Here is a 22,028-nt window from a genome sequence, read left to right as displayed (position 1 = left end):
CCCAATGTCTTGTAAAAGAGTGGCTGTGATTACATAAATTTGTGAAAAGGTGAGTTAGAGTTATAAATTATTAAGACAACAAGTAAATTTAAAAACAGACAGTCAGTGAACTATCAACTTGTATGTATGTATTTATTAATTACCTGCTGTCTTTTTAGTACCATGCATTGTCTTCTGGGCCTGAACAGTTATAGTTAATGTTAAATAATTGCTCTCATTTGCCAAGCATCTTATTGTACTATCTTTAAACACAACTTCAAGAAGAATAATAAACATCATTATCTCCATTTTTAAAAGAAATAGAGACTTGGAAATTTGAGTGACTTGCCCTAGATCACAAAGAGCCCAAGAGACCCACTTGTTCTCACACTCAGGAATCCCATAAAATGCTGAATTGGAAGCCATAATATAAGCTCAGAGGACCTGGTGCAGACCTGTGCAGTCCTTGTGCTTGTTGCCTCAGTCTGTAAGTTCATATGAGCCTTGCTCACACTGATTTAGAGGGCCTTGGTTGATTTTTTTTTCCTTTGGTGTTTTCTCTGCTGGGTCTTACTCTTCCCACCTCCTCTTCCGTGGGGTTCTCTGAGCTCTGAGAGGAGGAAGTTTATGGAGACATCCCATTTAGGGCTGAATATTCTAAGGTCTCTCTCTGCATAATGTCTAGGTCTCTGTATTTGGAAACATAGCATTTGATGGGCAGGTCTTCATAGACTGATTATTCAAACAATTGTTTAGACATAATCTAGTAGGATTAGGAAGAGGGACTTAAGTAATGTTATAGCACATTTGTGGTAAATTCAGCTGTGCTGTTTTAGAGACAGGCAGTAAGTAAGTTTAAGTACTAACAGAGTGGTTAGAATGGAATGTGAGACTTGCCCCTACGAGAAATTTTGATGTTAAGATTTGATTACTGACTGAATTCAGAGAAAGGAGAAAAAGAAGTTGTAGCTGATCCTACACTTTGGCCCCCCCAGGATTATAATAACGGTAGGTATATTATCAAAAGTAGGGAAGGGAAAAGCTGACCTACTTTGTTTATGGGTATCATCACATTTTAGAATCTGATCTAAGCATGAACCATGGGAGAGGTCTTAGGAGCCAAAACCAACAAGATGCAGTTTTTACAGGGAAAAATGTAAATTCCTACATTTAGATTAAGACAGGAATTCATTGCACAAACCCAGGATGTGGTTTATATGCTTGACAGTTAACATAGGTTTGTTGTTGTTATTCTTGGCCATGGGGGTGTAGTTTATGCACAAGTAATGTGCCTCATTGCCAGAAATATATGACATGTCAGGCTACATTAATGAAAGTGTGCTCATCTGCCCAAAGATTCCACCATCCCCAGCATTTGTGTCATGAATTAATTGTCTTTGTCACCCTAGGCACTGTTTTCTGAGAGGAGCATTCACAGTGAATGCTGAAAGTGGCCAGTGTGGTCAAAGGGTCTGGAAACTATGTCCTAAGGAAAATAAATGGTTAAGGAAAAGATGGATCAAATTTAAAGAGTACAATAACAATTCTTCAAAAAATTTAAATGTTATGTAAGAGGAGTGGGAATAAAACTATTGTTTATGGTTGCTGTGGGAAGAACTGGGTAAGGGGTACAGAGAGCTAGAGCTTAATCATAAAAAAAAAAAAAATAACAGATGGGCCAGCGACATGTTTCAGCAAGTGAAGGTGCTTGCCTCCAAGTCTGGCAGCCCAAGTTTGATCCCTGAGATTCATGTAGTAGAAGGAGAGAAGTGACTCCAGCTAGTTCTCCTCTGACTTCCACAATCACTCTGTGGCATGTGCACCCTCCCGTGATTAATTAAGTGTAATACCCAATTAAAAAATAATGGGTGGAAGATAAATATCAATGACAAAGAGCTGGCTGTTGCATGTTGTGATCATGGGGAAGGTATATATTCTCTCTTGCATGGTAGACTAGGTGACTTACACACTAATTTCCACACAATGTGCTAACAAGAAATATGAAACTGGCAATGCTATCACTTGGGGATTGGAACCAGACTGAACTGCAGAGAGAATACCAGTAGAACGTCCTTCTGGAGATAATTATTGAAGTAGTGCAAACCGAAGAACTTAAAATTGTTTGCCTAAAATGCTTCTTTAGGAACCATATGTAACTGACATGTTACTGAAACCCTTGCTAGGATCAGCTTTGTCAAGAACACCCAATTTTCTACCTCAAACAACTCCTTTCAAGGAAACCTTCCCCCATGACCCTAATCCAACTCCAAGTTATTCAGCATTGCATCGCCCTGTTTTCTTCTTTAGCAGTTAATACTAACAGAAATGAATTTTTTTTTAGCTTGTGGTCTGTCCTATATCCCAACATTAGATTATAAGAGTTCTTGAGTATCTTTTTTTTTTAATGATTTATTTATTATGTATACAGTGTTCTGCCTGCATGTGTCCCTGCAAGCCAGAAGAGGGCACCAGATCTCATTATAGATGGTTGTGAGCTGCCATGTGGGTGATGGGAATTGAACTCAGGACCTCTGGAAGAGCAGTCAGTGCTCTTAACCTCTGAGCCACCTCTCCAGCCTGAGTATCTTATTCATGACAACACGGCTAGCATTCAAGAGAGTGACAAAAAGCGAATAAGTCCAAAATAAATACAAGTGAACTAATGAAACATCTAGGTGGGGAGGCATTTTTCAACCATAGTTCAATCCTTGACTTAGTCCTTGGAATTTCATATATAATTTTAATTATGCTGAACCTTAGCATATTTTCATGGAGACAGAGCGTGTTTGTTGCTGCCTGACATTTAGGAGATGGTTACAAATTTAAAAGCAGCTGATGTCATTCTTTTGGGATGGTGGTGCACACATGTAATCCTAGACATGGAAACTGAAGCAGGTGGATTGCAATGATTTGAGACCAGCCTGGTTTACATTTTTATAGGTCAGTCTGGGCTACAGAATGAAATGTCTGCAAAAATGAAACAACAAAACTTTCTTTTTAAAAAAATAATCTATTTTTGAGGTCATAAATTACTTCTCCTCTTTCCTCCTTCCAACCTCACCTACCCAACCCCCTTACTCTCTCTCAAATTCATGGCCTCTTTTTCTTGGTAAGTACAAACACACACACACACACACACACACACACACACACACACACACAGAGTGCATGTGTAGAAGGCAACTTGGGGGAGTCCTCTCTCCCATCGCCTTTACCCAGGGCCATCTCATTGGCCCTTGTTAATAATAGCGAAAATGTCTCAAAAAGTGTCTATTAGTCACTGGTTTTGCTCTTTTGTTTTCTCCACCAGTCACTCCTACACACTTCTTTCCCAGTACTCCCCTGCTATCACAGTCATTAATGACTTTTGCGTTGCTCCATCCAGTGGTTGTTTCTTATGCTTTGATTTCATTTCACCTTCCCCTGGGATTTGACTCACACCTTCCTTTTCAGAAGAGTTTTCATTTTCCCCATGAATGTATTTTGGAAAGCCTTAGACACAGATGTCTGTAATTTACTAAGGCAGTTCTCTTGGGGGAATACACACATATATGTATTTATGTATTTATGTATGTGTGTGTGTATGTATGTATGTATGTATGTATGTATATATGTATATGGAGGGAATGGAGCTGCTAAGTCAAGGAAGAGTCCAGGCAAAGATTTGTGGTGACAATGAGTTACACTAGTAGTATAAAATTAACACAACTGCAGACTCTCCATCACATCTTTTCCCTCAAATTGCTAATATATTTTAACCCTACCTTCAAAATAAATTGGCTAATATGTCAATAATATTCTCAATAATATTCCTGCAATGTGTACTCATGAACACATTCAAAAGATTATACACTATGGCCAAGTTGGTTTTATCCCAGGAATGCAAGTTTGGTTCAGAAATTATCCAAATCAGTAAATAAATATAGCACGACACATAAACACAGAAATCACATGACCATCTCAATAGATGCAAGAAAGGCCTTTGACAGAGTTCAGTATCCCTCCATGATAAATGCTCTGAACAATTCAGGACTACAAGGAACATATCTTAACATATTAAGAGTTCTATGCAAAAAACTATACCTGATATTATGAAAAGAGAAATGGAATTTCTTCTAAATTCAGGAGTGAGACAAGGACACTTACTTTTATTCTTATTCAATATAGTGCTCAAATACTTTTTTAAATTATTATTGTTATCTCACAATGTGGCCCTGACTGGCCTGGAACTCACTATGTAGACCAGGCTAGCCTCAAACTCACAGTGATCTACCTGCCTCAGCTTCCCAAGTGCTGGGATTAAGAGAGGTAAGCCACCATTTTTGGCCAGTGCTTGAAATCTTAACAGAGCAATAAAACAAGAGAAAGAAATCAAAGAGATACAAACAGAAATGGAAGAAGTCAAAGTATTATTATTTTTATGACATGATCCTATCCTTAAAATACCCTTAATGACTGACTCCTCCAAAAACCTCCTAGGAACTGATAAACATTATCTAATAACAACATATTATTAGAAGGAAATAATCATCAGTGAAGAGATAGGTTACTATAAAAAATTCTTCACTAACTACATAAAACATAGGATAACATCTAAAGTACATAAAGAACTGTAAAATCAAACACCAAAACACCAAGTCTAACCAGTAAGTGACTGATAAACTGAACAGACACTTCTCAAAAGAATAAACACAAATGGCCAATAAATATTTGGAAAATCTTTAAAAGTATGGAAATAAAGGCTGCTCCATGAGTTCAGCCTTATTCTGAATGGCTGTCACTAAGAAAACAAGACCAAATGCTGGCAAGGATATGGGAGTACTGAGTCACTGTTGGTGGGAATATAAAATGGTGTAGCCAGTACGGAAACGAGTATGGAGGGTTTTCAAAAAAGTGAAAACATAAATAGCGGATGTCTCTGCTGTATTGCTTCTTGATATATACCCGCCAAGACTGTAAGTGAACACAACACAGAGGAATTGCACATCTGTGGTGATTGCTGCATTATTGACAAGAGTTAAAAAAATGGAACTATCAGTCATTAACTGATGAATGGATAAACAAAATGTGCTGCATGCACAATGGAGTTTTATTTAGCCATAAAGAAACAAGGAATCATGACATTTTCAGAGATATAAGTGAAACTAGAGATCATTACTTACGCGAATGAGCCAGCCTAAGAACAGCATATGCTCTCATATGCAGAATCTAGGTTTAAGTGTGTGTGTGTGTGTGTGTGTGTGTGTGTGTGTGTGTGTGTGTGTGTATGTGTCTGAGAGGAGACCATGAGAGAAGAGCAAGCTGTAAGGAAGGAGCAGCTGGGGTTGGTGAGAAGGTAATAAAATACATGTAATATAGAAGGGGAGGGAAAAGATGTGCCAGAACTGGAAATAACAAAAGAGGGCTGGAGAAGGCAGAGGGCTGTGGGGAAGAGGGATGAATAAGAATAATTAATATGACGACATGCATGAAATGCCATAATGAAATTACTTGGTGTGCTAGCTTAAGAAAATGGATAAAAATAATGTCTTTATGTTGTCTTAGGTTCTATAGATCTCAGCAGAGTCTTAACTTACTGCCTTTTCCATTTGGAGGTTGATAATGTACAAATACCTTAAATCTCTATGTTTACAGTTGACATTACTAAATCTGGGAAACAACCAATTAGAAGAAGTTCCTGAAGAGATGAAACACCTTATATCCCTGAAGAAGCTTCATTTATTTGGAAACAGGGTTCATAGATTTGCTACTGGAGTCTGTGGTAAGTTAGTTAAGGAATACTATAGCATTGCATTTAACCCCTTGAGTTCAATAATTTGATACAGAAATGAAAAAGAATTCCACCCACTGTGCAGAGATTAAGGAATTTCTGAAGCAAAACTTTTCAATGTTTTTAAAAAATACACTTTTTGAAAATCTCATACATGAATATAATGCGCTTTGATCAAATCCATCCTCCATGCCTTCTCCTCCAACCCCTTATGTTTTATAACCATATCCCCACTGAGCAGCATAGATTCATCAAGGTCACAAGCCTATCCTAAAGCTAAGTCAACTGTAAGCTTTCTTTAGGATTATGATAGACTAAAATGGCTTAATTTTTTTTTGAGAAAAATCACATGACATGAGACAAAATCTAATCCACAGGATATCCAGTTCATGAATAAACTGTTTGTCTTCTGTTGGTATTTTTAATATTTTGAATTGGGTGCCATAATTTTCAAGTTGGAGCATCGGGAAAAGCAGTCTAGAACTCTGGCCCTTTGTTTTTTTCAAATAAAGATTAAGCCAAAATGTAGTTTCATTCCTAAACGGGACTAATTTCCAGGAACTGGTTGCATGGTAGTAGCCCTGGATGATGAAACTTAGGGAAATCATGATTAATGGAGGGATCTGTCATTGAGAACTCTGTCTTGTTAGTGGCAGGAGCTGTGGGCTGACTATACTTGAGTGGAAAATAGAGCCAGTTGGTTCAAAAGGAAGGTTGTGACAAGACAAAGACAGAGGGGCTAGAGGTGTGAGAGCTGAGGGAAGCTTTGGTGAGAACGTGGACTACATCCCGAAGGGCTAGAGGTGTGAGAGCTGAGGGAAGCTTTGGTGAGAACGTGGACTACATCCCGAAGGGCTAGAGGTGTGAGAGCTGAGGGAAGCTTTGGTGAGAACGTGGACTACATCCGGTTCTGCCTTTTAGTTCTCAGGTCCAGTTTGTGGTGAGCCTGCTTCTATTCTTTGTCCTCAGATGCGGTGGCTTAGGTTTGTAACAATGGGATAAATTTTCTCTTTTTGCCTTAGCTAGAAAGCATCTGTCTTCGGCAATTAACAGAACCATGGCCAAGCAAGAATCCAAAAGGAATTCAAAGGTGTATAGAAAGACTAAAACTTATTTCCTGCCAGATGGCTAAAATGACATATTATTTTCTGACAGATGGCTTGCAAGAGTTGATTCTGCTTAATCTGAATTATAATCTACTTAAGAGTCTTCCTGAAGAAATTGGCAGGTAATTTATTTATAGTGAGGCTTGGTTAAACATTACATTTCTCTGCTTACCCAAACTCCATCCCATTCCTTTGATGGTGTTAGGCCTAGCATCAAGTAGTCAGGGGTTGGGGGTGGGTACAAAGCATAGGGAGATAGAAGTCTGAAGTAAGTCACAGAAGTTTTTTTTTTCTTTTTCTTTTGTGTGTATATAGCGTATGCATGTGTGTACACATGTGTATGGTAGGATGTGTAGAGACCACAGTCTGATATCAAGATATTAGGAAGATTCCTCAGTCTCTTTCCTCTTTATTTATTGAGATAGGGTCTCTCATTGGACCTGGAGCTCAACCTTTGTGTTTAACTGGGTGGCAGCAAGTCCCAGGGATCTGCCTATCTCTGACCCCTAGCTCTGGGATTACAGACATGTGTCACCCTGCCAGGCTGGAGGAGGTCCACACTCAGGTCCCCATGCTTGCAGAGCAAGCATTTTACCAACAGAACCATCGCCCAATAACTAAGTTTAAGCAAATAATTCCTGAGCTACTTTGAGAAATGAGAAATAGTGGGTAATACAAGAGTAAAAGTTGCCAGCGGTGGCGCACGCCTTTAATTCCAGCACTCGGGAGGCAGAGGCAGGCAGATCTCTGTGAGTTCAAGGCCAGCCTGGTCTCCAAAGCGAGTTCCAGGAAAGGTGCAAAGCTACACAGAGAAACCCTGTCTTGAAAAACCAAAACCAAAACAAACAAACAAAAAAGAGTAAAAGTTGGAGTATAAAACAGAAGGCTTTAAGGTGATGTTATTGATAGGCCAGCTCAGTTCTTGGAGCTTGCTCCATCACAGATTGGGGACATTAAATTTTATTTCACCAATGTCATAAACCATTTTGAGTTCGATGGGAAAAGGTCGTATAAAAGCAAAGGATTTAAAATTACCATGTCATTTTCGTTAAATAAAAACCAGCATATTTTATTATCATTAGCAACAACCAAAATATGTTGTTTTCCCTTATCCTGCACATCTGTGCCGACAGATCATCATTATAGTGTTTCTGCAGCCAGCTGAAGGCCTTGTCTTTCTGAGCTAGTATGCACTCTTGAGCTGTTTCTCTGACAGATGGAGAGAGCTCTGCTCAGGTTGACTTTGGAGATTCTTCATTGCATATTGAACAGAAACATATGCATGGAAGAGCAACTAGAGGCTTCAGAGAGAATGTGACACTGCGATCAGTCCTCAGCACAGGACTGTCTGTCCGCAAAGTCTAATGTGTTCCAATTCACTTGTCTATACTTCTCTCCAAATCCTTTTATGGGGGGGGGGAAGTACTTTAAGTAGAATAAATAGAAAAAAAAATGAATGGGGGCTGGAGAGATGGCTCCGGGGTTAAGAGCACTGGCTGCTCTTCCAGAGGACCTGAGTTTAATCCCCAGCAACCATATGGTGGCTCACAACCATCTATAATAGAATCTGATTCCCTCTTCTGGCCTGCAGGTATACATTCAGAGCACTCATACATAAGATATAAATAAAATAAATAAGATTTGAAAAAAATGAACAATCTAATTTCTGTAGAAGAGAAATACTTATGATAACTAAAATGCCAGTAGTTGCTTGCTTTTCCATGGTTTTAACTTACCAATCAATTGGTGTATATACTGATGTTGATACAGTGAACAGAAAAAGATATATTGAAGGGAACTGGTAACTCAGGTTCAGAATATAAGTTTGTGCAACTAGCCTTGTGACCTTGGACTAGCTAGTTAACTGCCCTAAATCTCACTTTCCGCCCCTTGTGATGTGAGACTTTTGAGTAGCTGAACTTCAAAGCCCTTGCAGTGGTGATATGACTCTGCAGTTTGAGAAGCTGTGTTTGGAGTGGGGTGCACACTATTTAAAGATGCATGCACATGAAAGATTATATACAGGAAAACGGAAGGATGGCTTTCATTAGAAAAAGTGGGATCCCAAACCTGTGGGCCATTTGGTTCTCATAGTTAGCTCTAGCTCATCTCTATTCTGACCATAGATACAAGCTAACTGGTCATCTTTGCAAGTGGAATTTCACTTCCTCATCCTGGTGAAGTTTTTTTATTTTAAAGGTTTTAATTTTATTTTTAAATTATGTATAACATGTGTATGACAGTATGTTTAGAGACTACAGGCTGACGTTGAGATGAATGTGTGTCTGCGTGGATTTGTTTATGTGAGTTCCAGCTGCTTGGGGAAGCCAGTGCATGAAATGGGATTCTCTGAAGCTAGAGTTACAGGCAGTTGTGAGCTGCCTGTTGATAGATACTGATAACCAAATCTGGGTCATCTGCAAGAGCAGTATTGAGTCTTAACTGACAAGGTATCTGTCTAGCTCCAGTGGGAGAAATTTCTTTGCATTTCCATACCTTAATGTTTTTCATTTTTACAACGAGGGTGATAATAGTATTTACTTTATAAGGTGTTTTTGTGGTTGAATAGTATCTATAAAGGTTTTTTAAGATTCAGTAAGTTATTGGGAGCTGGAGAGATGGCTCAGCAGTTAATGGCACTTGCTGCTCTTGCAGAAGACCCGGGTTCCTATCCCAGCACCCACATTCAGCAGCTCACAACCACGAATAACTTCAGAACAGGTGATCTGCCTTCTTCTGGCCTCTATGGGCACCCAAATGCATGTAGTGCACAAGCATATAGTCAAGTGTGTTTGTTCATGTGCTGGTGCCGGTGTGTGTGTGTGTGTGTGTGTGTGTGTGTGTGTGTACGGCTAGTGCGTGTACATTTGTGTGTGAGTGCACACACACAGACACACATACACAAATAAAAATCTTAAAAAGGGAAATAAGAAAAAAATTAAAAGCATAAGTTCTCAGTAAGATTTTCACTATTATTATTATGAGTTGCTTTTTATTGTATCTGTTGTATGTTCTTCCCGCTCACTCCTTTGTATATGAATTTTGGAAAGCATGAGACCTGCAGTGTGGCATCCTCCTCTCACTCTTCTGGAAATTAAGCAGCTGCTTCAGCAGTAAAGGCTATGAATGAATGAATGAGTTAAGAGGAGGGCGAATAGGACCCATGTCAGCTCTGTGCTAATGCCTGGCTTCTGTTCACTGCTATTCTCAGTTTGTTCAGAACCGCTCTACGAGGGGTAGAGAAGAATTCGTTGGTTAAGATATCTTCAGCTTCCTAGTTCTTTGGTTTGAAGTCTGGATAACTGTGTTGTGAGTGGCAATGCACAGCTGCATAGCTGCACAGCTGCATAGCTGAACAGCTGCACAGCTGCAGACAGTAGAAGCCTCCTGCACAGAGAATCTCTGAAACAGAAAGAAGGAGAGGGGAGGGGATCAAAGACTCATCCCCTCTCATCTTCCACCTAGCGAAGCTATTTTGTGAAGTTATTTGTCACCACTATGGGGGAGGGGAGCAAGGAGGAGCTGCAAGTGCAGGCCTTCTCCAGGTTCCCTTTGCAAGGTGCTCTCCCTGCTCTCCTGAAAGGAGAAGGGTGTTAGACCCTGACTCACCCAAACACATGACAGACACATTTGTAACAAGCTCTGAGCTCATTATAGAGTTTGGGGGAAAAGAATAGCAAAGAAAAACCACACCTCAGTGGAAACCCAAAGAGCTCAACTGAAACAATGATTTAACTGAGCAATGAAGAACAAGCTCTGTGTCTTTCGCTGTAGGACACACCCATGCATTTTCATTCCTTACTTACTTATTTTTGTTTTTATATCCCAAGAAAAGTTTCCCCTTCCTCCTCTCCTTCCAGTCCCTCCTCCATCTCTCCTCCCCATCATCATCCACTCCTCCTCTGTTTCTCTTCAGAAATGGGTGGGCCTCCTATGGACATCAGCCAGTCTTGGTATATCAAGTTGTAGTGATATTAGGCACCTCTTCTCCTATTAAGGCTGGATGAGATAATCCAGTAGGAGGAAAGGGTCCCCAAAAGCAAGCAACAGAGTCAGAGACAGCCCTTGTTCCCACTGTTAGGAGTCCCACAAGAGGACCAAGTTATACAACTGTAACATATATGCAGAGGGCTAGGTCAGTCCCATGCAGGCTCCCTGGTTGTCGGTTCAGTCTCTGTGGGCCACTATGAACCCAAGTTAGTTGGTTCTGTAGTGTCCTTGACACTCCTAGGTCCTACGATCCTTTCTCCCCTTCTTCTGTAGGATTCCCTGAGCTCTGCCTAATGTTTGGCTATGGATCTGCATCTGTTTCCAGAAGTTGCTGGGTGAAGCTTCCCTGATAGTAGTTGAGCTACCCACCAATCTATATATATATATAGCAGATTATCATTAGGAATCGTTTAATTGACTTTTTGTTTGTTTGCCAGTCATGTTTGGTTCTATCCTGGTCTCTGGGGTATCCCGCTCTGGGTCCTGGCCCTCAGGGGTGAGCTACCTCTCGTGGTATGGGTTTCAAGCTGTGCCAGTCATTAGTTGGTCACTCCCACAATTTCTGCTCCACCTTTACCTCAACACATCTTGTAGGCAGGACAAATGGTAGGTCGAAGGGTTTGTGGCTGGGTTGGTGTCCTGATCCCTCCACTGGAAGTCTTGTCTGGTTACAGGAGATGGCTGATTCAGGCTCAGTATCTTCCATTGCTAGGAGTCTTATCTAGGGCCACCCTCATAGATGTCTGGGAGTTTCCATTGCACTCGGTTTTTAGCTAATCCCAGACATGCCTCCTGATTCCAGATTCTCTCCCAGTACTCTCTCCCTCCATCCTCCCCACATCTGACCCTTGCTGTTCCCACCCCCTATCCAGCCCCCTCCCCTTTCCTTCATTCCTTTTCAACGTCTAGTTCTTGTTTGACTCTACTCCACTCGAAGTTAATTACCTTCTGATTATTTAAAAAATTATTTCTTTTATTTTTTGAGGTTAAAATATAACTACATCATTTTCCCTTTCTCTTTCCTCCTCTCAAGCCTTCCCATATACCACTCCTTGTTCTCTTTCAAATCCATGACCTCTTTTTTCAATAATTGTTGTTGCACACACACATATACATAAATCCATCATCTACACACGTATATAAATACATATATTCATTCTTGATTACAACCTGCCTATTTTGTCAAGTATTGCTTGTAGATATGTCTTCGAGGCTGACAACGTGGTAACTAATGGATGTGCTCCTGAGCTCACTTGGTTCTCAGCTTCTTTGTCTCCACTGGTCAACCTCTTTGCTTTCTCTCTAGCTCTTTCATTGTTTTTGTCTGTAGCTTTCCTTTCTTGCTTAATTCCTTGCAAATTCTCTTCTGCCCTCTCCATTCTACCTTACATGATCTCTGAAGGTTAGTAATATTTAGACAGCCTAATTGCTGAGGTTTTCTGCTGAGCAAATAGTATGCAGGATTCATGAATCTATAATCTGGAGAGTTATGACAAGTCTATATGCTAATAGTAGTCAGAATATCTCATACAACCCAGAATACTCCTAGTTACTTTGGACTTCTTAACCTCTCACAGGCAACTGATTAGCAAATTAGTTGTTTTAGGACTTATTTAATGGAATCATAGAGTATATACACATTCTTATTTTATAATAACTTTTTAAAAAAAATTGTAATAGGTGCTCTTTACCACTGAACCATTCTCAGCCCTCATGTACACATTCTTCTGTGTCTTGTTTTGCTTAGAATATGAATTTTAGAATTACCTCATTGTTGGGGTTCTTCATTATTTTTCACTTCTCCTAAATAGCATTTTACTGTATAGATGTATCATAAATCATTTGTCTTGTCTCCTGCTTATTGACCTTCAGATTATTTCTAGTTTGGCCCAAGAATTGTTCAATGCCAAATAGTTTTGTACAAGTATTTTTTTATCGGCATATGATTAATTCTCACTCCAGTTCAAAATAGTGGAGTTGTAGAGCCTTACTGTATAAGTGTTAATTTATATGTCACTTTTAAAGCCAATGTTTCAGCAAAGTGATTATGCAATTTTACATTCTCATCTGCAATTTAAATATTCTCTATTCAAGTATACATAAAATCTCATGGAGTTTTAGTTTACATTTCACTGATGTCTAATGATGTTATGTACCTTTTCCTGTTCTTACTCATCATTTATATAAACTTTGTTTTTTCATTTCCCAATGCACCCATATTCTTTTTATTTTCAAAATGTTTTTCTTGTTTTTTGAAAGTAAAATATAATCACATCATTTCCCCTTTTCCTTTTCTTCCTCCAATTCCTCCCATGTACCCTACTTTATTCTCTATCAGATTCTTGATCTCTTTTTTCTTTAATTGTTGTTACGTATTTGTGCATGTGTGTGCATGCATGTATGTGTGTGTGTGTATTCATTCCTAAAGTGTTTGTTTCCAGCATCGTGTTCATTAAAAGTTGTATTACTCCTGTTAGAACATTGTAAGCATTCTTTGTGTATTTTGAGTACAAGTGCTTTGACAAGTATATGCATTGCAGATAGTTTCTTCCTAGCCATGGCTTGTCTTAATTTTCAAAATGGTAGCTTTTATAAAGCATATATATGTAAATGTATATGCTTATAAATATATATTTATTCATGGTACTTTTGATAGACAATAGTTTGTAATTTTCATGGTCATCAGTTTACAAATGTTTTTTCTTTTATGTTTGCTTTAAAGAAGTCTTTGCCTACCCCAAAGCTGTCAAGAAAATATACTGTATTTTGTTGTTGTTGTTGTTTTCAAGACAGGGTTTCTCTGTGTAGCTTTGCGCCTTTCCTGGAACTCACTCTTTAGTCCAGGCTGGACTCGAACTCACAGAGATCCACCTGGCTCTGCCTCCCGAGTGCTGGGATTAAAGGCGTGCGCCATCACTGCCCGGCTGTGTATTGTTTTTTATAAACAGTATAGTTTTGGTTTTCATTTGGATCTATAACCTAATTTGACCCGTGTGACCTCCTAGAAGCCCAGTTTCACAGTTCTACACAGGGCTCATTAGACAGGAAGGGTACAAACTTTCAAGTCCCAGGACTGTCATTTCTCCCAAACCAGCCACTGCAGCTGTGCTGTCCCATTTGAATATAGTAATGTGACTTCCTTTTTTCAGTCCTTTGTTCCTTTAATAAGAATTTTTGACTGTTTGATTCTTTAAGTTTCTAAATTTTTAAATTTTAAAATTAATTTCTTAACTTCTATACAAAAATAAATTTTCTTATTGAATCTACATGTCTATATTGGTACTATAAACTTTTTTTTCACATGAGCATAATATAATTCTTTTAATTAGAGCTGCTTACATGTTCTCAGTTAGGTCTCTCATGCCTTTTGTTAAATGTTTTCTTATTTTATATATGTTTTTATTATTATGTCATCATAAATGGCATTTCTTAAGCCTTTCCTATCCAATTATTTATGGCTACATGTAGAGATACAATAAGTTTTTGTACTCAATAGTATTTTGTACAAAATTTTGTATGTTCTCTCCCTAATTTTAGTACCTTAAAAGTTTTAAAATGTGATTTTATTCTTGAAGGGGCCAGTGTTTTTGTAGTGAACAATCTAATGTCTAAACAGTTACTAATATTTTTTATTAGATTACAGTGAATTAGGTTTCATTATGGAAGTTTTTCAAGCAAAATTTGGTTTTGTTAGTTTTCCCCCATCTTTTCCCTATCTCTCTTCCTTTTACATGCCTTTCCACCCCTAGTAACATTTTCTGTCTCTACCTAGTGTCTCCTAAACTGTTTTGTCCAGAAGGGCAGACTTAGTGGTCGATCCATCTTTTCATCTTCTGCAACAATTTAGCATTACACCCATTTCTACTCTTTCTCTCTTTTTCCTTTTACTTTGTAGTAGTTGTTGAGACATCAGTGTAGCCTTGGCTGGCCTGGAATTCACCATGTAGACCAGGCTGGCCTTGAACAAATAGGGGTCCACTTGCCTCTGCCTCCCGAGCTGTTGGCAATACAGACATGCACCACCATACCTGGCAGAATTGTCTTTTGATTAAATCTAGATATTACATAGCTTTCTGAATATAATTTTTTTTTTTAAAAAAACCTTTATTTACAGTAGGTTCCAAACACTTGATAAGATCCAGAGGGGCCCCAAGAAAAAAATGACACTTAAGAAATGACACTTTTACAGTGGACTCTCTTTGTCAGTGAGGTTGACTCACACTCTTCGTTTGTTTATTGTTTTAGGCTGAGGAATCTTACCTACCTAAGCATCAATCATAACCAGCTCACCACGATCCCTACAGAGCTTTGCTCCCTTGTGCATCTTTCTGGATTGCATCTTAACTACAATCAGCTCACGTGCATCCCTGAAGAGATTAAGCTCTTGCAGAATCTTCGGCAGCTTTTTCTGGTCAGGAATAACATTGAAGTTTTACCAGAGGTAAAGACAAAAGGGCCGCTCACTTTGTTATTGTTGCTGTTGGCAAAGAACTCCTTTAACATGACGGGAAGTGGTTATATATCATTGTTCTTTTTAGCCTGCATTATAAATGATAAAGCACTTCCAAGTTCATTTGTTTTGATAAAGATGCATGAATCATTTCCTAATACATTATGAATTATGTGTATGTGTACACATGTGTATGAATGTATATTTTCTGTTTATATTTGTGTTACATTCCTCTTAGGCTCCATTTTAATTTCTCTAAAGAGGTTTGGGGGATATGAAAAGAACCCTTTGAATAAGAGATGGACCTAGCCAGGTGGTGGTGGCGCACGCCTTTAATCCCAGCACTCGGGAGGCAGAGCCAGGTGGATCTCTGTGAGTTCGAGGCCTGCCTGGGCTACAGAGTGAGTCCCAGGAAAGGCACACAGCTACACAGAGAAACCCTGTCTCCAAAAACAGAGAGAGAGAGAGAGAGAGAGAGAGAGAGAGAGAGAGAGAGAGAGAGGAGAGGAGAGAGAGAGATGGACCTAGCACTTCTGAAGTATAGTCTTAACATAAAACTATCACTGTTTTTGTGATAGTTGAAGTCAAAAAATAGTCTCTGGATTTGAGTTTGTATATGGATAAACAGATGAATGAACAGAAACAACATGAGACAGCTTTGAGTTTTGTAGAGAAAGCTTCTTACTTTTAAAAGATTGCTTTCATGAAACTGATTCAATAGGTGGAAGTAGATATTGGGACAATTACTACTTAGAAATACATTTGAATCATACACTTATTAAATATAGATGGATATTTCTTGCTGTTACAGAAATAAGACCACTAGGTCTGTGAGCTGGTCATAATGACATCAGCATTTAAAAATTCAACAAAGAATTTCAGAATTCATAAAAGAGGGCATGCAGTTAAGAAATGGAGTGAGAATGCTAGCATATGGACTAATGTGTCACTTCCCAAAGCATTCTACTGAAAGCATAAGTCCAGCATATTCCTTTGTGGCTTTATGTGGTCCAAGATGCTCGTGTACTCAGTGATTCATAACTTTAGTGTGATGGAACAGGAAGTGGCAGCATTGTGAGGAAATTAGGTCATGAGAGTGGGTTCCTCATGAATGAAACTATCATCCTTATTAAAGAGGTTCCAAAATTAGGTATGGTAGTACACTCCTGCAATCCATCACTCAGGATCAAAAATTCTGAAGCATCCTCAGTTACATGAGATGGAGGCCAGCCTGCTGGCATACATAAGACTCTGTCTTAAGCAACCAAACGAAGCCAAACCAAATCGAACCAAAACAAAGCATCTTGAGAGACTTCATAGGGATAAAGGGTTCTTTCCAACATGTGATGGCATAGCAAAAAGTTGGCAGTTTCCAACCTAGAAAAGAGCACATCATAGCCCTACTGTGCTGGCACTCTGACCTTAGTCTTTTTCATTCTGTACAAGTGAGAATACATTGCTATTGTTTGTAAGTTTTGCAATCAGTGGTTTTCTGTTATAGAAGACCAACTTACCTCCCTTCCTGGAAATTTACAAAATATATTCTTACATTAAAAGTACAAGTCCTGAAGCCAAGCTTCTTAACTTTGTTTAAGTTTCCTGAAACAGTACCTTGGCATTTGCCTTGGTCTTAGTGGACAAATGAAAATTGTTAAAAATTTCAATGTAATTCATGTTCTTCTTAGTCATGAAGAATGCCAACCTTTAGCTTGGTGCCTACTGTATAGTTTGGCTGTATTTGCTTTTCTCTGTCTAGCATCTCTTTCTTTTTGTTTTTATACTGGTGTTGTGCTACAGACTTGTAAATTCACTCCCCTGAAAGTCTTTGAGGCTTGCTTAGTGTTGTCCTGTCCCACTACTCAGGTCGTGTAGCCAAATCAGAATAGTCCTTCACACTGGACATTGTGATTTGCCAGTGATAGACATAAGACTTAAACTAGGTAAATGGGATAAGTTTGATGGTTTTTTTTGGGGGGGGGGAATAAATGTAGTCTTTCTCCCTGCAAAACAGGAAGAATGAAGATCCACATCTAGGGACTAGAGAGATGGCTCAGTGGTTCAGAGCACTTGATGCTCTTACAGAGGACCCAGGTTCAATTTCCAGCACCCACATAGTAGTTCACAACCATCCATAACTTCATTTATAGGGGATCTGATACCCTTTTCTGGTCTCTGTGGATAGTAAACACACACACACACAATATATATAATGTTCTAAAAGAATTAAAAGAGAATTTTCAGTCTTTTTTGGTCATTTTCTGTTGTTTTAATACTCTTCTTCTACAGGTTTTCTTCTCCTACAGTTCTGTCTCAGTAACAATGTTCTCTTTATGGAATAATTTCTGTCCAAGTCTGTTTCTTGACCTGCATTTACAAAGATAGGAATCTAAAGTACATTCAGTATTACAGACTCATAATCTATTCCCAGAGGATGTAACTTGTGTTAGCATGCAATTAAAGATGAAGACTATTGGATATGGCTAAGGAGATATACCATTTCCCTAGGGAGAAACTCTGCCACCAAAATAATAGCATTGCAGATACATTCCTACCATAATTGAAGTCATTTAATAAATTATACCCTTGTTTTTCAATTTAAAACATGTTTTTAGGTTTTAAAACCCTAGTTTTCATTTGCTTGTTAATAGAAATACTAGAAATAAGATGTCCTATAACAACCATGTGGCTACTGTGGTAACACACAGTTGTATTGACCATGTAGGTATAATCATGGGCTTTATTTCTTTTATGAGGAAAGAGTTGTGTTATCCTAGTACTAAGCAAAAGATAGATGTACTATAAATTCTGGTGAAATTATCATTACAGAAAATATTTCAGGATTATAGCTGTTTTCTGTTTCACAGGGTTCTACTTTGATAATAGGTAGTGTCTAAGAGTCCTCACTGAATATTAGGTTGTTTGAGTTTGGTAACTCAGTTAATCCACTTAACAATCACATTCATATATCATTTCTGTTTAGAAGAGGTGGAGAAATTAAAATCCAAAAAGATGCTTAGGAACTTGCCTATGACTACACTAAATAAGAGTGAGACTTGGTTCAGACCTAGAAACAGTTAACTTAGAATATGGTATGTTGCTCTGCAGTGCTTGGAAGAAGTGAGGATTTGTAGATATTTGACATTCCATAGAGATGTCCTTGGGAAAGACTGTCTTGATGGAGGGACACCTCAATCAACTCTGAACTAAAAGTTAATACTTCCAATTTTATATTAAAAACTCTCTTTTGTCTTCTGACACAGGGACTTTGTCATCTTAAAAAACTAAGAATCCTGGACATAGCTGGAAATGTTATTCAGATATTTCCAGCAGGCGTAAGTACAGTCAATTTTTACAACAATTAAAAATCACTCTGTTTGTACTATTGGGAATAGAAAACACAAGCAGCCAGTAAAAGCTGTGGTAATTGGAGCCTTGATTTGTACAATGACTCAAAGATTTTCTTTGTTCTAGAATTTCAAAACCCATTCTTTCTCATCCTTTTCCTTGTGTTCTGTGCCTTCTGGGCTTGCTTGAACTAAATGAATGCTGATTATTATCATAAATATTTAATCTATCAGTTACAATTAAATTCTTTGGTTATTCCGTGCTGCTTTTGGTCACCTCTGATTTTTTGAAGAGATTTCTTTCCTGGACAAAGAATTTTATTCTATATGGTTAACCCAGAGGTGACCCTTTTGTTAGTTGTCTTTAAGCCATCAACTATAAAAATGCAGTGAATTTTGACTTTGTTTTATTTCAAATAAAAGAGACAGTTCATTTTGGTAATTTCTAACTTTGGGTAAAGGAATAGCTGTTTTTCATATTGCATTTTTATATCCAAGTGAACATGCTGGAACACTTAAGGAAACAATTACAAGTCTATTAATCTAGAAAGTATTCAGTAAATACCTGTGGATCCACTATTTTTTTTCTTTTTGATTGACTCAAAGTGTAGTTTTCAGACATTTTAATGCAACAAAAATAATTTATACTGAAAAGGATAAAAATATGAAATAGTGAGTTCAAAATGTGCTTAAGGAAAATGCATGCAATATTCTGATTGTGGTAAAATATATATTATAAGTGCCTTATCTTTTTAAAATTAATTTATTAGTTAATTGTTTTCTAGCCCAATCAGTTTCCTATCCATCCTTTCTCTTATCCATTCCTTCTCTCGTCTCAGTCCCTCTCCCGAACCTCCTCTCTCCCCCATCCACTCCTCTTCCTTTCTCTTCAGAAAAGAGCAGAAAGCCTTATCTTTTAATGGGGCACTATTGCCACAGTACTTTGATATGGTCCGTTACCACCACCTACCCACCGAACTTATTCTGTTACCTTACCAACTGAAGGGTGTCATTAGACAAATTCCCAATTAGATAAATTTCTAATTCTCTTCTTAGCATCTACCACAGCATTTCAGAATGAGACATTTCTCTTTCTTTTGGAAACACCATTCTTCTTTCTGTCTCTATGAATTTGATTACTTTGTGCTTTCCACAGAGGTAGAATTAGCTGACATTTGTCCTTTTGTTTATTTTGCTTGTTTTATTTAGCACGGTGTCCCTCCAGTTCATCCCTGCTATAAAGAGTTGGGTTATCCTTTTTTCTTCTAGGCTGAATCACAGCTACTCACACCACATGTGTGTGTACAGTCTGCTTATCTATTCTGAGGATGGACACTCGGGGTGTTTCAGTCTCCTGCTCACTGTGAGCAGGGCTGCTGTGAACGTTGTGTGAGCTTTCGTTCACTAAGTTCTGGTTTGTCCTTTCAATACTGAGTTAATAGTCCTTCCCTATACTCTTCTCTGTTGCTGTGTCAGACTTCCTAACAGCAGTATCCTCAGAAGGAAGGATTTGTTCTGCTTCACAGTTCAAGGGTGTAGATCATCATGGCGGAGAAGCCATGGCCTCAGGAGGGTGAAGCAATTGCTCTTGTGTGTTCATAACTGAATGCTAGTGCTCAGCTTTCTCTCTCTTTTATGTATTCTGGCACCCAGCCCATGGAATGGTGCTGCCCATATTCAGAGTGGGTCTTCCCACCTCTATTAACTAAATAATCCCCCCAGGATCTCTACAGACTAACCCAGTCTAAGTAACCCTACACAGGCACGCCCCAAAGCTTGCTTTTTGGGTGATTCCAGAGCCTATAAATTGGTAATAAATGTTAACCACCACATCTCACATTTTATTTTTTAAAGATTTACTATATTATTAAAAATTTATGGTTTCAAGTTATAGGAAAGACTTGGTAAAGACTCCATGATTTTCTTCATACTGTGGGTCTTGAGTCAACTCGGTGCAGTGTGGTACAAGCCTAACTTCCAGAACACCCTTCTGGTGTTGCTTCTACCATGGTACCACTGTAGCACAGACCATTTAAAGGAATGATCCTTTTCAAGTCTACACTGATGTTAGACTGTGAACTTCACTATCAAACAGATCTTGAATTTCAACTTAATATAATTTATTAAATGAACAAACCTAGATTATGTTTTTCAACTACACTCAGCATCTACCTTGGTATTACCGTTAATTCACAGCTTCTTCTAAAAAGAGATTCTATATCAATAATTTTGTTTAAACACCCTTGTTTCCAATAATTTTAGCATGCCTTTGATATTATATATGCCAGATTCACTTTCAGAAATTTCTGTACACTCTCTGAAATAAGATGGTATACAAAACTTATCTGAGCTTTGTTCCCAATTATTTGCTTCAGAATTTTCAAAATGATTTTCCTTTCTAAATCAGTGATGATTTTCTACAAATTATTGGTGCAAAATCAGTTTCCCACATTAGAGAGATGGGGCAAACTGATGGAACACAAGGCAAGCGCAGAGCTAAATCACTGACTATCATATAGTTCTAAGTGTTACAGAGTTCAGTTTCAAAGTGAAGCATGTGAACGTGACCAACAATGAAGACTGAGCAGTGTAAGCATGACGGATATGGACTGGGTTTGGAGTCATGTGTACATTAGCTTAAATCCCTAAGTTCCTATTTACAAAACTATGATTTCAGATAAGTCGTTGAGTTGCCACTTAAAACCACTCACCTCATGAGCATATTAAGTTGGTAAATGATTATAAACTGTTTTATAGAGAGTGTCAAAAGAATAGAGATTACGCCAGGCGGTGGTGGCGCACGCCTTTAATCCCAGTACTCAGGAGGCAGAGCCAGGCGGATCTCTGTGAGTTCGAGGCCAGCCTGGGCTACCAAGTGAGTTCCAGGAAAAGGTGCAAAGCTACACAGAGAAACCCTGTCTCGAAAAACCAAAAAAAAAAAAAGAAAAAAAAAAGAATAGAGATTACTTTGACAATGAATTATATGTGAAACATGGTAATATTGAAGTAGTGATTGGTAATGCACAGTACAGCAATTATAGTGATCATTCACCATCTACAGGTGATAATAGGAAGCAGTAACTTTCTGAAGGGTGTGCTTTAAAACATGTTTTACTATAAGATATTGAAAGATAGGAAAAATGGAAGAGCAAAGTGAAAGTCATGTATCTGCTATTTTGAAGCACATTGAACTCCAACAATATGGGAATTGTATCCTGTAGAATAGATTTAAATAATTTATTTTACTGTGGTTCTTTTAAAGATAATCTTCATTTGAGCTTTATGCTGTTTCATGCTCTAAAATTTGGTGTGCAACTTAGAAAATGCCGTTATTTTGCAGTAGTATATGTATGATTTTTATTGAGGTAGCTTTTAAATATTTGAAGCTG

The 22,028-nt window shown here is 38.3% G+C and overlaps 1 protein-coding gene across 1 annotated transcript in view; it reads left to right on the top strand.

Moving 5' to 3' along the window:
- Nucleotides 1–22,028, top strand: part of Lrrc69 (leucine rich repeat containing 69) — a 117,342-nt gene that overhangs the window by 5,331 nt on the left and 89,983 nt on the right. Inside the window, exons 2-5 of the mRNA XM_059253882.1 lie at nt 5,614–5,740; nt 6,905–6,977; nt 15,091–15,286; nt 18,556–18,627. Coding sequence (XP_059109865.1) covers nt 5,614–5,740; nt 6,905–6,977; nt 15,091–15,286; nt 18,556–18,627 — 468 coding nt within the window. The remainder of the gene's footprint in view (nt 1–5,613; nt 5,741–6,904; nt 6,978–15,090; nt 15,287–18,555; nt 18,628–22,028) is intronic.

This window comes from Peromyscus eremicus, chromosome 2 (genome assembly GCF_949786415.1).
Source record: "Peromyscus eremicus chromosome 2, PerEre_H2_v1, whole genome shotgun sequence".
Lineage (NCBI taxonomy): Eukaryota > Metazoa > Chordata > Mammalia > Rodentia > Cricetidae > Peromyscus > Peromyscus eremicus.
The sequence above is the reverse complement of the archived record's forward strand: the minus strand, read 5'-3'. Positions and strand labels throughout refer to the sequence as shown.